Source organism: Chlamydotis macqueenii, chromosome 1, assembly GCF_036417535.1.
Source record: "Chlamydotis macqueenii isolate bChlMac1 chromosome 1, bChlMac1.mat, whole genome shotgun sequence".
In the NCBI taxonomy this organism is placed as follows: Eukaryota; Metazoa; Chordata; class Aves; order Otidiformes; family Otididae; genus Chlamydotis; species Chlamydotis macqueenii.
This window is the reverse complement of record NC_141556.1, coordinates 158,148,575-158,163,243: the sequence shown is the minus strand read 5'-3', so window position 1 is coordinate 158,163,243 and position 14,669 is coordinate 158,148,575. Positions and strand designations below refer to the sequence as shown.

Below are 14,669 nucleotides of genomic sequence, written 5' to 3'. Positions count from 1 at the left end.
ATCTAAAATGGTATCTGTGTGGCAAAACACTACCAATAGCCCTCATAAACATAGCCCACAGCACTTAAGGCAAATTCTGCAGAAGATAATCTGCATCTGCAGATGCTCCTGGACACGTTTGACCAAGACCTGTAACACGCTTCTTTCTCTCTAAGAAAATAATTTTATATATATAAGAGATATTTTAAATATTTTAAATACTTAAAATAAAATTTAAAACATTTTAAACATTTAAAAATTGACACTGTGAACTTAAAAAAAAAGTCAAAATCTTTGTAATTTCATTATGGTACCTGATTATTTCCAATAAATTTTAAAATCACTAGGCAATATTTATCAAAGTTGATCTTAAATTTCATCCTCTTGAGCCAGATGCATCCATCACTCAAGGGGGTAGATTCACTACTATACCAGACAATCTGATTTAATGCAGTTTCCACACCTCTATCTAAAGAAATGTTTAAAGAAGATGAGTCTTGAAATTAGAGAAGGCACTGCTGTAACTGCTTGTTACTTAGAATTAAGGTAAGTTTATTCTCCACTGCTCACATACAGACAATTTGGAATTGAGAAGAGCTGTACCACAAAACATGAACTAGGAGCTGCAGCTTTTGCTGCTAGTTAGGAGACACCTGGAGATTCTGGGACCCTGCTACATAAGGGAAGTAAAGCATGACCACGTTACACATGCTAAAGATGTTCCAAGAACAAGAAAAAGCTATTATCTGTGTTCCATCTTTTGGTCTGCATCAGCCTCCCACTGAAATAAATGGGCCACTGAAATAAAGTCCCGTGGAGTCATTTTAAAAGGAAATCAGCAATTTCAAGACAAACAGAAGATCAGAACAGACTCTACTTCCAATTTTTACATTTACCTTTGTCAAAATTGAATAAATATAGCTGAGTTCATAAAGAAAAAAAAGAGATTTGCTTTCACACATGGACTCTCTAATGCTATTGCCTAGAAAAGTTCCCTACTACTGCGATTTCAAAGTTACTCCTTCAGCACAAAACTGGAATGTGAGCCTACAAAACCCTCCCTGTTCACATCACCACACTTTCCATTTGCGCAAGCTGTCGCTAGCAGCAATTCAACTCAGGCATGTCTATACAGCCCAGTGTTGACAAACACAAGCTCATTTTCCCTGTACACTCATTGGCTTTGAACCAGCTGCATTAGTTCAGTAGCTTGCACACAGCTTATTGGCTCAAGCACAGCACTGCGCGAACACAGCTACACAGCCTCCCAGCCAGACATGGCTTACGTCCAAGGAGCTTGGAGCACAGGCGAAGAGAGTGTGGGTCTGTCTAAAGCACTCTTACCATGGCAGATGGATGGAGTTACACACAAAGAAACAGATTGCATTTGCTCCATTTATAGTATGCGCTTGTCATCCAGAAGACAAGATATACTGAGGTCATCACTAAAAAGAAGATGGTTGCCTACCATTGCCACACAATAAAATTTAACAGCTTTTTTTCTATGTATTGAAATCTGAGATTATTGAAAAACACCACCATGTTGTAAATATTGGCCATAAATGTTTTTTACAGCTCACTGCTGCTTATTTGTATTCCAGTAGATGCTAAGTTTATAATTCTTTTTGCAAAGGTGAGCATTCACAAGTTCCTTTTTAAACTCTGTGTCTTGATCTGTATTGTCTAGATACCACACTAGATTACAGAAATCTAATATTTAAAAACATCAATGTATTTTTATTGACAAGATGCACATTCCTATTCCTAGGCTCTTCAAAGAGAGTCTCTGCTAAAATTCAAACATCGGGGCTCTGTGGGATGCTCCAACAGATCACACTCTCAGCTATCAAAGGACTGCTGTGGAGGTCACCTCTATTCGCAGGCTAGATTCAGTCTACTATGCCAAAGACTGGTGTTCAGCTCAGTGAAACATCCTATCCAGTCCCACCCTCTTACTTGTTCCCTCACTAAGCCTTGTAGGGAATATTGTAGTTTTCCTCAGTGCCCTTGTCTGAAGACTGTAGCCCATTCAGCCACTGTAAAAGAACAGAAGTGGGAGGAAAGATTTTACCCCCACATCCTGTGATTACACTACTGCTTTGTCCCTATTGTGGTTTTACCCTAGTTGGCAACTAAATACCACGCAAGCTGCTCACTCACTGCCCCCCCTCCAGGGAATGAGGGAGCGACTTGGAAAGAAAAAGAAAACTTGTGGGTTGAGATTAAGACAGTTTACTGGGACAGCAATGGATGAAATAGTAATATATAAATATAATGTTAAGAATAATAATAAAATATAGGGATAATAAAATATGCAAAACAGACGATGCACAGTTCCTCACCGCCTGATGACCTGAGCAGCAATCACAGAATGGAACCAAGAGCGATCTCAGAACGATCCCAAGCAGCAACAGAGTGGCTCACCAGCCAACCCCCACTTATGTACTGAGCATGACATCTATGGTATGGAATACTTCCTTTGGCCAGTTTAGCCAGAGGCTATACCTCTCCCAGCTTTTTGCACTTGCACATTAGCAAAACCTGGGAAGCTAGAAAAAGTCCTTGATCTCTTAGCAACAACTAATAACATCAGTGTATTATCAATATTCTTTACATACCAAATCCCATACTAAATCCAGAACACAACAACTACTGGGAAGAAAATGAGCTCCATCCCAGCTGAAACCAGGACAGTCCCTCAGCTGTGTTTGCTATATATACCACTGGAAGGTACACAAAAAGGATTCTAAAACATAGTGCAGATATTATTCAGGTGAGCACATTGCTACAACCTACTTTCTTTTCTGTATTTAGTTGTAATAACTTGCAATTATACCCAAAATTGTTTTAGGAGATTTTATTAGCAGTACATCCAATTTGACTGGATGCCTTTCCTGAAGTGTATTCCCCCTTCTCCCTCCCCTTCCCACTCTCAGCCCCAAGTTCTGAATTACAATATTGTAATTTGCACTGTCTGGTATTTTGTCTATGCTACTACTGTAATTTAGGTGTCTGACATGCCAATGTCATATTCTTGCACCAAGCAAGACTATGAATAACATTGTACCACAATATATTAACTATGCATAACACCTCCTCTATCTCAAATTTCAAAACACTTTAAAAAAAAAAAAAGATTAAAAGTCCATGAGTGACTTACTTTTGCATTCAGAGGGCACACAGACAGTGCACTCCTAAAAAGCTGTTCTTCTGACCTCCACTGACTGCTGCGGAGTGCACAGCGCATAACATTTATTAACAGGATTCCAAGTACTGCCACAGCAAGAATTTTCTTAAGGAAAGAGAGACAAGTTAACAAACAAACCATTCAATTGAAGCACTTCATCAGGTTTACTGATTGTTGTGATGATACCTTTTTCTTGGCTTGCTTACTCAAGAGACTAAATCCATATGTAAACAGAATACAATATCCAATACTGGGGAGGTAGATGACTCTCTCTGCAATAACAAATCCTACTCGGAAGAACAGGTTACTTGCAGGAAGAAAAGGGATAATAAGAAATCCAAGTCCCAGTGTAAGAATTCTGCAAACAAGAAACAGATTCTCAAATTAAACATAGATCTTAACAGAAGTACGTTTTCCAATTAACATGCAAACTTTGCTTAAACATTGTAGAAGGACGTGCATATGGAACAGGGCAGTGAAAAGCAGCCCTTGAGAGCTACTATCAAATTAAATTTCAGTGAGGTTTGGACACGTCATTCCATCAGGCCCTTTTAAAATCCTGACTATAATTTCTAGAAGAGCAATGTTCATGCTTCCAGGCCAGAAAATAGCCCCATTCCACAGTAATTACATAATTCCTATTTGAAATACACAGGCAGGAAAAATAATGGTAAAAGCTACCTGTCTATTTTTGGAACTAGTAAGACAGTAACAGGGGAAAAATCTAGGTCACTGTTAAAGAAGAAACTTAGGTACACATCCTAGTGAGAGAGCCTTTTCTTTCCTAACAAATACATCAATAGTAGAATCCATTGTAGTTAACCACTTGAAAGTTAGAAAGTTAGTGAGCTCTTTCCACAGTCAGCAGAGAGAGGCACTTCTTGAAGGCAGTTTGTCTTCCTTGTTTTAGGTATCTATGTTAGGATGAGTAATCGTCAGCAGGAACTCTTTAGGGACTATATAGAGTTTAGACAGCTGAGACTAGGTACTTTGCTTTTACAGAGCTGACGTAAGGGAATAAGAACCCCAGGTCTGCATCAAGTGTTTTTTATAAAGGTGACAGGCATGGTAATTTTCTACTCCAATTTACTACAAATAAATTTATATACTGTAATGTACATGTGTCCTCTTAGTCTCTTCTCATCACTAAGAGTCCCAGGCCTTCACTGTACTTTCTCCCTTTACTTTTTACTAAAAAGACTGTTCAGCAATATAGGCTTAGCGAGCGCGTTTTTACTAGAAAGTTTGATATCACTTGTAGCAACAATTCCACCCCTCTACAAAATGATTTTATCTGTGCAAATGAGTACGGGAACAGCAGAAAGGCAGGCAGGTGGGATGTTAACATTTGAAGGGATGAGGGGGAAGAAATACAGAATACCACCAAAAAGAAAAAGAAAATATTCAGTACTCTGAACAACAGAATGACCTTGTTGTGATTGAGCTGTTGAAAAATTTTAAAGAACTGAGAAATTCATTATACATAAAATCCATGGGAATAGACCCTGGAAAGTTAAACAAAAGCCTTTAGTGAGACAGAATAGTTTGCAATAGATTTTTTAGTTCCTTTAGGTAAAGTACAAGTTGTTTCCTCAGTAGATATTATGGGTCAGCATTTTACTTTTAAATTGTGTGGCCATGGCCAACCTTTCTACCTCCTTTCAAGCACATCTCATCTATTCCACTATTAGGAGAATATTAAAGGAGATGATGACTTGTAAGAAGTAGAGGCAACAACATACATCATGTCCTACTCTGTTCTGAGCATATATTATTTTTTACCACCTACAGTGTTAAGGATCTCAAAATGCCATTTCAGGAGAAAAATAAAGCAGCCATCCATACCTCCTCCTCCAACTCTGTTTCCCGCTAGTCAGTGTACAGTGATGGGGCCAAATTGGGATAAAACTGTAATGACAGCTATAAATATTTATTCGAACTGCATTTGCTAGACACTGGTTCCACTGAATTGTTAAAATTATCAGTAGTGGATTTTACAAAATAATACTGTACTCAAGTTGGCCAGGCCTTTAAAATTCATCACTGTCTCTTACCTTCTCTTATGGATGTCTTCTGAGCACAGAGCTTGGCATATCAGACCAATTAAGCAGAACCAAAGTGCTGCTAGTGCAATTATCCTCCAGTCGCTGACGGATTTAATGAGGGGTATGCAGCCCATTGACCAATCAAAACACAGCCACCAGGGACACAACAGCAACCATGCATTCAGCGAATAGTAGTAATTATAGTTTATAGCCTGTCAGTCAGAAAGAAAACAAACATTTATTTAATACTAAACTTAAGGGGCGGGGGGGCAACTTTAGTTCTTCTCTCTGCTATCATTTCCCTTATCACAAAATATATCTTAATACAATAAAGAGGTCTTAAATACTGTTAGACTACAACTAGTTACATATCCATTTATTTTACAGCTGTGAAATTAATTTTTTTTAAACATAACTAGGTGGTTCTCCTATTCAAAACAGGAAAATGCAATTCTGTGCTGTCCAACCACTATCCACGTGTAAAAAGAATGATCTACAATAGAAGAGAATGTCAAAAGACAGCATCCACTGTCTTTGCCCTTCATTCTCCATCTCCAGAAAGAGTCATAATGGGTAAGAGGTATAAAGCCAAGACATACTCCAAATGCACCAGACCAGAACTTTACGCTTTTTTCTTCAATTTTGAAAGAACAGATGAAAAGTCGAACATAGTATGTGGAAAAGGAATGAAATCCAGCAAAAGCTAAATCCTTGCATGCATGGGAAAAATAGTGAGTAAATGGAAATGTGTTTCAATGTGTTCACTGCATGCTAGATTGAAGGCAAAGACTATACAAGGTACACTATATTAGAAAATTGCCGAAAATCATCACAGCAGCACAATTGAAGGTGACTCATCACACATCTCGAAACCTAAAGACTGCCCACTTTATTGTTTCTTTGAAGCACAGAAAAGAAAATTCAATTTGATGACAAAGACAAATGTTCAGAGCTGCCCAGAAAAAAAGCAACTTCATAACTTACTCTCACAAGCAGACTGTCTGCAAATGAAGCTGGGTTGTCTACTTCAGTGAAAGCTGGTGGCCCTGTGCCCATAATCCTCCAGCGTATATAAAGTATACTGGCCCCTCCAGACATCAGAAGAGTTATCCTGAAAAGCAGCCCCTTTCTTAACAGCCCAGCATTCTGCAGGAAAGAAAGAAAAAAACCCCTCATTATAAAATACATTATTTTGTTCTCTTCCCCAGTACATTCACATCCTGTTCTCCACTATTTCAGAAAGAAGAGGCTGTTCCTGTGCATTTTTGCTATTAGAGTTGATATTTTTCTTATTTTTGCAGTTAGTAGAAAGCTCTCCAACTTTACTATGCTTTCATTGACTAACTGCAAAATATTTTCTGCAAACATTTTCATTTTGTTCTCAATTATAAAATAAAACTTTTTTTTTTGTTCAAGAAATCTCTCTTCTACATATTGTCAGTAACTCTATAGCTGATGTAATTTTACACAGCAATTTCTGATACGGAATTTGAGCAGAATACAGCCTTCAGTATACGGCATATTAAATTGATCTATCTTTTCTTTTTAAAATGGAGGATGGTTACTTTGTGAACTCAGTAACCAAAGTCACTACAATGAGAATTACAGGGAAACCATTCCTAAAACCTGTTTTTTGGAAGAGAATTGTGCTATGAAGGAAAATCAGTCTGCAAGTATTTAAGATGTGCCTTTCAACAAAACAAACCAAAACAATCTTAAATACACTTCTATGAAAAGAGCAGATCTCTGTAGGTGGCAGGAGCTAAAATTAATTACTTCTATTAAAAGAAGCAGCAAAAAAAGGCACATTTGATGTCTTCTTCACCCAGATAGAACTGTTTAAAGGTCACAAAATGGAAGCATAGTGCTTTGAGCTCTTCAGGTTAAAGAGTAATACTCCAAAAAGGTTTGACTCTGACACATTTCACAGATTAATAGAATGGTTTGGGTTGGAAGGGACCTTTAAACATGATATAGTCCACTCCTCCCTGCCATGGACAGGGACATCTTTCACTAGATCATGTTGTTCAAAGACCTGTCCAACCTGACCTTGAACATTTCTAATAATGGGGCATCCACAGCTTCCCTGGGCAACATGTTCCAGTGTCTCACCACTCACATCGTAAATAATTTATTCTTTATATCCAATCTAAATCTACTCTCTTTCAGTTTGAAACCATTGCCCCTTGTCCTGTCACTACAGGCTCTATAAAAAAAAAAATCTCTCTCCATCTTTCTTTTAGCCCTTTTTATATATTGAAAAGCCATAATAAGGTCTTCCCAAAGCCTTCTCTTCTCCAGGCTAAACAACCAACTCTTTCAGCCTTTCTCCACAGGAGAGGTGTCCTAGTCCTCTGTTCATTCTGTCATGCTCCTCTGGACCCGCTCTAACAGGTCGATGTCTTTCATCCACCCCAGAGCTGGACACAGTACTCTAGGTGGGGTCTCACAAGAGCGGAACAGAGGAGGAGAATCACCTCCCTCAACCTGATGGCCATGCTTCTTTTTATAGAGCCCAGGATACGATCTGCTTTCTGGGCTGCAAGTGCACACTGCAGGCTCACATGCAAGTTTTCATCCACCAGTATCCCAAGTCCTTTTCCACAGGGCTGCTCTTAATCCATTCATCCCCTAGTCTGTATTGATATTGAGGACTGCCCCAACCAAGGTGCATGACCTTGCACTTCATGAGGTTCACAAGGGCCCACTTCTCAAGCTTGCCAAGGTCCCTCTGGATGGCATCCCTTCCCTCAAGAGTATCAATTGTACCACTAAGCTTGGTGCCATCTGCAAACTTGCTGAGGGTCCATTCAATCCCACTGTCTGTATCACCAACAAAGATGTTAAAATAGGGCCGGTCCCAATACCGACCCCTGAGGAACACCACTTGTTACTGGCCTCCACTTGGACATTGAGTCATTGACCATCACTCTCTGAGTGTGGCCATCCAGACAATTCCTTATCCACTGAGTGGTCTGTCCATTAAATTAATGTCTCTCCAGTTTAGAGACAAGGATGGGACAGTGTCAAATGCTCTGCACAAGTCCAGGTAGATGATGTCAGTTGGCTGTCTCTTATCCACCAATGCTGAAACCCTGTCAGAGAAGACCACCAAATTGGTCAAGCATGATTTACCCTTAGTGAAGCCATGTTGGCTGTCACCAACTACCTCCTTATTTTCCATGTGAATTAGCATGGTTTCCAGGAGAATCTGCTCATAACCTTGCCAGGCACAGAGGTGAGGCTGACTTGCCTGTAGTTCCCTGGGTCTTCCTTGTTTCTCTTTTTAAAAATGGGGGTTATGTTTCCCCTCTCCCAGTCAGTGCGAACCTCACCAGACTGACATGACTTCTCAAATACGACAGACAGTGGCTTGGCAACTTCATCTGCCATTTCCCTCAGGACCCTTGGATGCATCTCATTACGTCCCGTGGACTTGTGCACCTTCAGGTTACTTAGATGGTCTTGAACCCACTCTTCTCCTACAGTGGGCAGTTCCTCATTCTCCCAGTCCCTCCTTTTGCCTTCTGCGACTTTGGCGGTGTGGCTAGAGCCCTCACCAGTGAAGACTGAGGCAAAAAAAGTTGTTGAGTACCTCAGCCTTCTCCATCTCCAGGGTAACCAGGTCTCCCATTTCCTTCCGGAGAGGGCCCACATTGTCCCTGGTCTTCCTTTTGTCCCTGATGTACCTAAAGAAGCTTTTCTTGTTGCCCTTGATGTCCCTGGCCAGATTTAATTCTGTCAGGGTTTTAGCCTTCCTTACTTGATCCCTGGCCACTTGGACAATCTCTCTGTATTTCCCTGAGGCTACCTGTCCTTGCTTTCACCCTCTGTAGGCTTCCTTTTTGTTTTTTAGTTGATCCAGGAGCTCCTTGTTCATCCATGCAGACTTTCTGGTGCCCAACTTCCTCTTTGTTGGGATGCATCACTCCTGAGCTTGGAGGATGTGATCCTTGAATATTAACCAACTTTCTTGGGCCCCTCTTCCCTCCAGGGCTTTATCCCATGGTACTATGCTCAGCAGATCCCTAAAGAGGCCAGTTATTTATTTTGACATAACTTCCAGGAGGATCTGTTCCACGATCTTTGAAGACACTGATGTGACATTGACTGGTCAGTAGTTCCCAGGGTTCTCCTAATTACCTTTTATTTCCATCACTTTAATTCTGAACTGGCTCTGCTTTAGACCCCTACAGCTCTAGACTCTTTCCTTGTCATATGCTAGTTGACATTACTCTCATTATAGAACAAAATTCTCCAGCATTCCTATTTGCTGCCTGAAATGCTTCTGCACCCCTCACTTAGATGTTCTTGGTCCAACCTACTGTTTCAGTTCTACTAATTTCTGCCCAAAGCGCCTCACTTAACTCTTTGCAAAGGAATTTAAAAGCCTCATAAGAACTGTGCTACTCAGAAACATGAGCAAGATTTCTCTACAGTGAAACCACCGACCAGTGCAAAGTACAATATATATTGCTTTGCCTTGCTGAACCTTGGATGGGAGAGGCAAATGATTTATCTGTTGAACAGCAGTGATGTTCTAATAGGCTGTTGGTCTGTTTGGCTGCTATCAATCATTCACCTGAGGCTAATTGTTTCTGTGATTTGCTTGCCAGTGCAAATACTAGGTGCCAGATTCTACTTGAGCCAATACTAGATAAAGTGATAGCAACATAAGTTAGAAATTTGATCCTTAGTGACTATCAGTGCTTACATACTTTTTCTTTCAAACTTTCAAGCTACTAGGGACTGTCTCCTGTTTGGTAATTTGTATTCTGAAGAGAACAGTGTGATACTTTAATGGGATTAGCAAAGTAGACATAATAATTTTTATGTACTTTTTCAGATGTCTAACTATCTCATCTGAGAATCTGAATAAAGATCTCTTTCTTTACTTTGACCAAACTGTGTTAAACAACCATTTCAGGTGTATAGCTACTGACCCTGGAAAACTTGTTGCATCAAGCAGTTAGCTCTTCCACATCATATTTTTAATATACTGTTGAGAGAAGTGTGGAATGGATTTCTCTATCCAATACAATATCCAATGTCATCCCATTATTGCTCATATTGCTGCAAAGGTGTCATAGCACATTGCCTTACTAGCCAGACTGAAAATACCTCTTTTTTTTTTTTTTTTTCCTCATTCTCAACAACAACAAAACTATCAGAAGTTGTATCTTTGTCTTTTAGTCTGTTTAGTCTGTTTTAGACTGTCTGAATGGCCAGAATGAACAAAATCTCTGAGGACTCACCTCCAACGACTTGTCCTTATGTAGTAACTTTTGAATAAGCTCCAAAATATTTAGCTTGTTAATTACCAGTGCATCAAACACTGCATTCAAACCCTAAGCAACCAAGAGAAAAATAAGAGCATAAGATGGAACAGCTAACCACAAATATTTTTTTAAAATACATCTTAAATTCCACATCTATCATGAGTTATTGTACATTTTAATTCTGATTCCAAACAAGTAGAGAGATACCTTGGTAGTAATGATGGCAGGATGGTAAATTAAGAACCTGAGCTGAGCTGAGTTATCATGTTACTGTAAGGGGGATTCTCCTGCTACATGGAATAACCCTTTGGGGAATACCATGTACCAGTAAGCTAGACCCCATATACATGGTCACAACAGTATTCTGCTCTCCATCTTCTTACCCAAATGTTCCACAGTGTAAATGCTGCAGTTAAAAGATAAGGTTTCTGTCAGTAAGGTGTAGTTTCTTTAAATCTTCTACTTATTTTTTTGCTGTGCAGCATGGTATCTTTTGACTGTTACATTTCAGAAGTACTATTTTAAAAGAGTACTTAAATTGTCACAACAAACAAAGCCTCAGAAGGATTTAACAGAGGTATCTGTCTTGCTTTTCTTGCAATTACACCAATATACACAGTGGAAGTTGATGGAAAAAAAAGCAAAGTTCTAGGTGACCCCAGCCACTACACATGAAACTAGAGTATATTCAGTGCTCTGCAGGACTACGCTTGCACATACTACCCCAAGCAAGCAATCAAAATATATCCAGGAGTAATTCTGTTGAGGTGATCAGCAAAATACAACTTTAACATTTTCCCTTTGGGGTTTCAGCAATCAACAACCATGACAATCCTAAAAATAGTTCCAGGTGAGGCAAAGAGTTAGGACACTGGGAGGCCACAAGTCTCTTCCTAACAGTCAAAGCACGAAGAAGACATAAGATAGGTTAGAGAGTGGCACGGTCCCACATAGAGAGGCCACCTGGCAGTTAAAAGGCTTTTGGCTTACTTGCATGGAGATATGAAGGCAAGAATCCTGCTGAAAAAATACAGTCAGCCTACAAGCGATCTTTTAAATGTCTGATTTATCCCCTCCTCCCTCTGACCCATGCCCCTCAGCACAACAATAAATATAATCATCCTAGCAATGGAAGAGCAAACAAATAAAAAACTCAGATCCAGTAACAATTCTGTGTCTGCTAGCTCAAATAATTACTTCATACCACTAAAGGAAATAATCACACCATGTTATAAGATAATACCTTATGTTTTTCTTACAGACACCTTTGAAAAACCCATGACTCTACAAACATCTATCCAGAAATAATGTCCTAAAGCAAGAAGGTTTCTGTAATTTCTCCCTTTTTTTCCTAGCAAGGACAAGAGGGTCCTTGCTGCAAAGAATTCTTCTGATTCTGTTGCTTTATCTATATCAGTTAAAGCTAGAGATTGGATTTATTTATAAACATATATAACTATATAAAATGCAAAAATCACAGCTGTAGCATTTCAGGTGGCTAATTTGGTCACCCAAAATGGAATGTCTTCACTGAAGTAATAAAAAGCAAGATCATAACTAATGTGAACAGTAACTATAGCTGTTTGCATAGACCGATCCTTAAATAAGGGACAGAAGGAAGAGATTCAGTATTAGAAATGCATAAACAATGGCTCTACTTCTAATTACACTGTTCACAAAACCAAGAGAGTGGAGCTTTTAAAAATGCTCTCCTCTATGTTTTTGTTCATAAGCCTTCAAGGAGAGGTTTGTAGTCCCGCTATCTCAACAATTACATTCCAAAACAAGGCCAACGAACATGATACACATTGAAACAAACACTGTAAATCTTTTAAATTTTGCAAGAAATGAACAGACATATGCAACCTGCGTACAAAAGATAAAATGAAGAATTCCAACAGATTAGCAGGGATACAATCAAGACAGACCTACTAGAATACTGCTTTTTGTCAACATTAACTAGTGGTCTGAATAGAACAAAAAAATATGCATGCAATTAGCTGTGGAGAAAATTCATCTTCGTAGGTTTTACAACTACACCTGAGAGATGCTGAAGTCAAAATTCAGTCAATAAGAGGATTCTTACCAGTATTGTAATTCCTTGTTCTTTGCACAGCATGGCTATTGCACCTAGGATAACACTCACCAGCACCCAGAATATAGAAAAATTATGTCCTTCCTTATCTGTCAAAATAAAGCACGCCATAACATTAGGTTTATACATTTAGAGGTAAAGTTCGAAATCTAAATTAAAATTAGGATTTTAAAAACATACAGCATTTAATCTCACAATCTTTTCTATCAGTCAAGATCTGGATACATAAACTTAAAAAGCATAGGGCACCTCCTGCAATATGCTGGCATTTGTCCCTTTATTACAGTCATTTTCTATTCTCAGAGACATTAGAAATCTATTTGCTAGATGTTTTAGCCAGACTAATTAGAATGGCAGAAGCTTCACATAGTTTCCACAATTCATCATCTGCAAAGGTTAATTCCCAATATTTAAACACATTTATCATCCTTAGCTAGAGCTCTGTCATTACTGGCCACTCTCTTCCAAGCTACCACAAGAACAAGAAATTCTTTCTAATGGTTACACATGAAGTGCTGCACACGCAAACTGTTTTAACTGTAGTCTAATCTACAAAGGCACAATAAGCTGCTTCTCCAGGGTGGCTGCATTTAGCAAGTACCTCATGTCATTTCATTAGCACTGCAATGGAATGCCACGGAGCTCAAAAATTGCCGCACCTGAGCAGAGAAGCAGTTAGTTCTTGCACTCAGGAAGCAGTTTTACAGCAGGATGAGGAACTCTGGGGTTAAGAGATCAAGAGTAACTACAGCTTCTACTCAAAGAAAGAGTCTTTAAAGACTGCACCATGTAGCTGATTTTGGGTACTCCAAGCAGGCATTTCTGAGATTATTACAACAGTAAGCCCTACTTCAGCCAAGGAACTACCACATACACAGTACATGGGTACTTCACATAAAAACATATCTGTCACAACCTCTGCTCCACAGGTGCAAGCAACAGAGGGAAGCACTCAGCTCATTCAGAAGCAGCTTCTTGATTCAAGCAACACAGTCTCTACAGGCATCACAAGAATCAGCCTTTGACTTGGCATGTGAAAAAACAAAGTTGAACTCTATATTCATTGACTGAATCCCTTTCTTACTTCCCTTGATTTCTAGAGCAGTTCTTCACTACTGCTAATGCAGGTTTGACCTTTAGCACTTAAACAGAACTGCAATAACGGTCTACAGAAAAGGCAAATGGCAGAATTAAGATTAATTTCACCAGAAGTAGGCACCTACACCTGAGGTACTCTACTAGGCTTCCTTTCTAATTGGTTGAGAGAAGGGGATGTCTTTAGGGATTAAGTAACCTAATTAAATGCAGTCGTCCACCTTTCAGAGAGGTAGCTTTTTCTCTTCATTGATTATGAAGGAAAACTAGTATACTAGCTCAGATGATGTTGGGCCAGATACAACCATAGCAAGTACGAAAAGGATCTGCTGACATTGGCCTCCTCTCTCATTTTGAAGCAGACTGCTTCTTTTGTCAGAGAGCAGAAATTTTCATAAAAATATGTGGAAGAACAGGTTTTGAAGTTCCTTCTAGCACTCCTTTCTTACCTAAGACTTAAAGCTTCAACAGAGTGAATATTAAAATGTTTAAGATTCATCATTGCAATACCTAGTAGGCATTTGTTCCTTCTCCCTCCATGCCAAATTATGTCCTCACAGGTAAGGTAAGACTTAATATCAGAGATGCAGATGTTATAAAGTTAAAAGAAAGCCTTCTGAAGGAAAGAAGCCATACACATCTCAACAATACCAAAACAAAACACAGAAATACAAAATACATGACAAAAATAAAGAAACACTGCAACTATAAAAACAAAAAATGCAACGAGGAAACTCCCAACTCCCATCAATTATACAGAAGAACAACTGAGTGATGAAATTTGTGGAGAAAGGGTCTTCAAAATTTGTTCTAAGAGTATTGCTGAGAATAAAAGGAATCTATCCTAAATACATCCCTTGAAGGAGCTCTTCAACTCTTCAGACTCTGCAATACAACAGATTGTTCAGCCAGTTCTTGAACTTCAGGTTTGTTTTGTTTGGGTTTTTTTTTTTTTAATGTAGAAATCAACTAGCTGAGAGAATGTGAAG

At 39.0% G+C, this 14,669-nt stretch overlaps 1 protein-coding gene across 3 annotated transcripts in view; it reads right to left on the bottom strand.

The window, feature by feature from the left end:
- Nucleotides 1–14,669, bottom strand: part of TMTC4 (transmembrane O-mannosyltransferase targeting cadherins 4) — a 52,741-nt gene that overhangs the window by 16,458 nt on the left and 21,614 nt on the right. For all 3 annotated transcript variants that reach the window (XM_086770962.1, XM_086770952.1, XM_086770958.1), the window contains 6 exons: nt 12,577–12,674; nt 10,467–10,559; nt 6,196–6,357; nt 5,221–5,423; nt 3,353–3,524; nt 3,140–3,271 (listed from right to left, as the gene is read on the bottom strand). In XM_086770962.1, the coding sequence (XP_086627088.1) occupies nt 3,140–3,271; nt 3,353–3,524; nt 5,221–5,423; nt 6,196–6,357; nt 10,467–10,559; nt 12,577–12,674 (860 nt within the window). The remainder of the gene's footprint in view (nt 1–3,139; nt 3,272–3,352; nt 3,525–5,220; nt 5,424–6,195; nt 6,358–10,466; nt 10,560–12,576; nt 12,675–14,669) is intronic.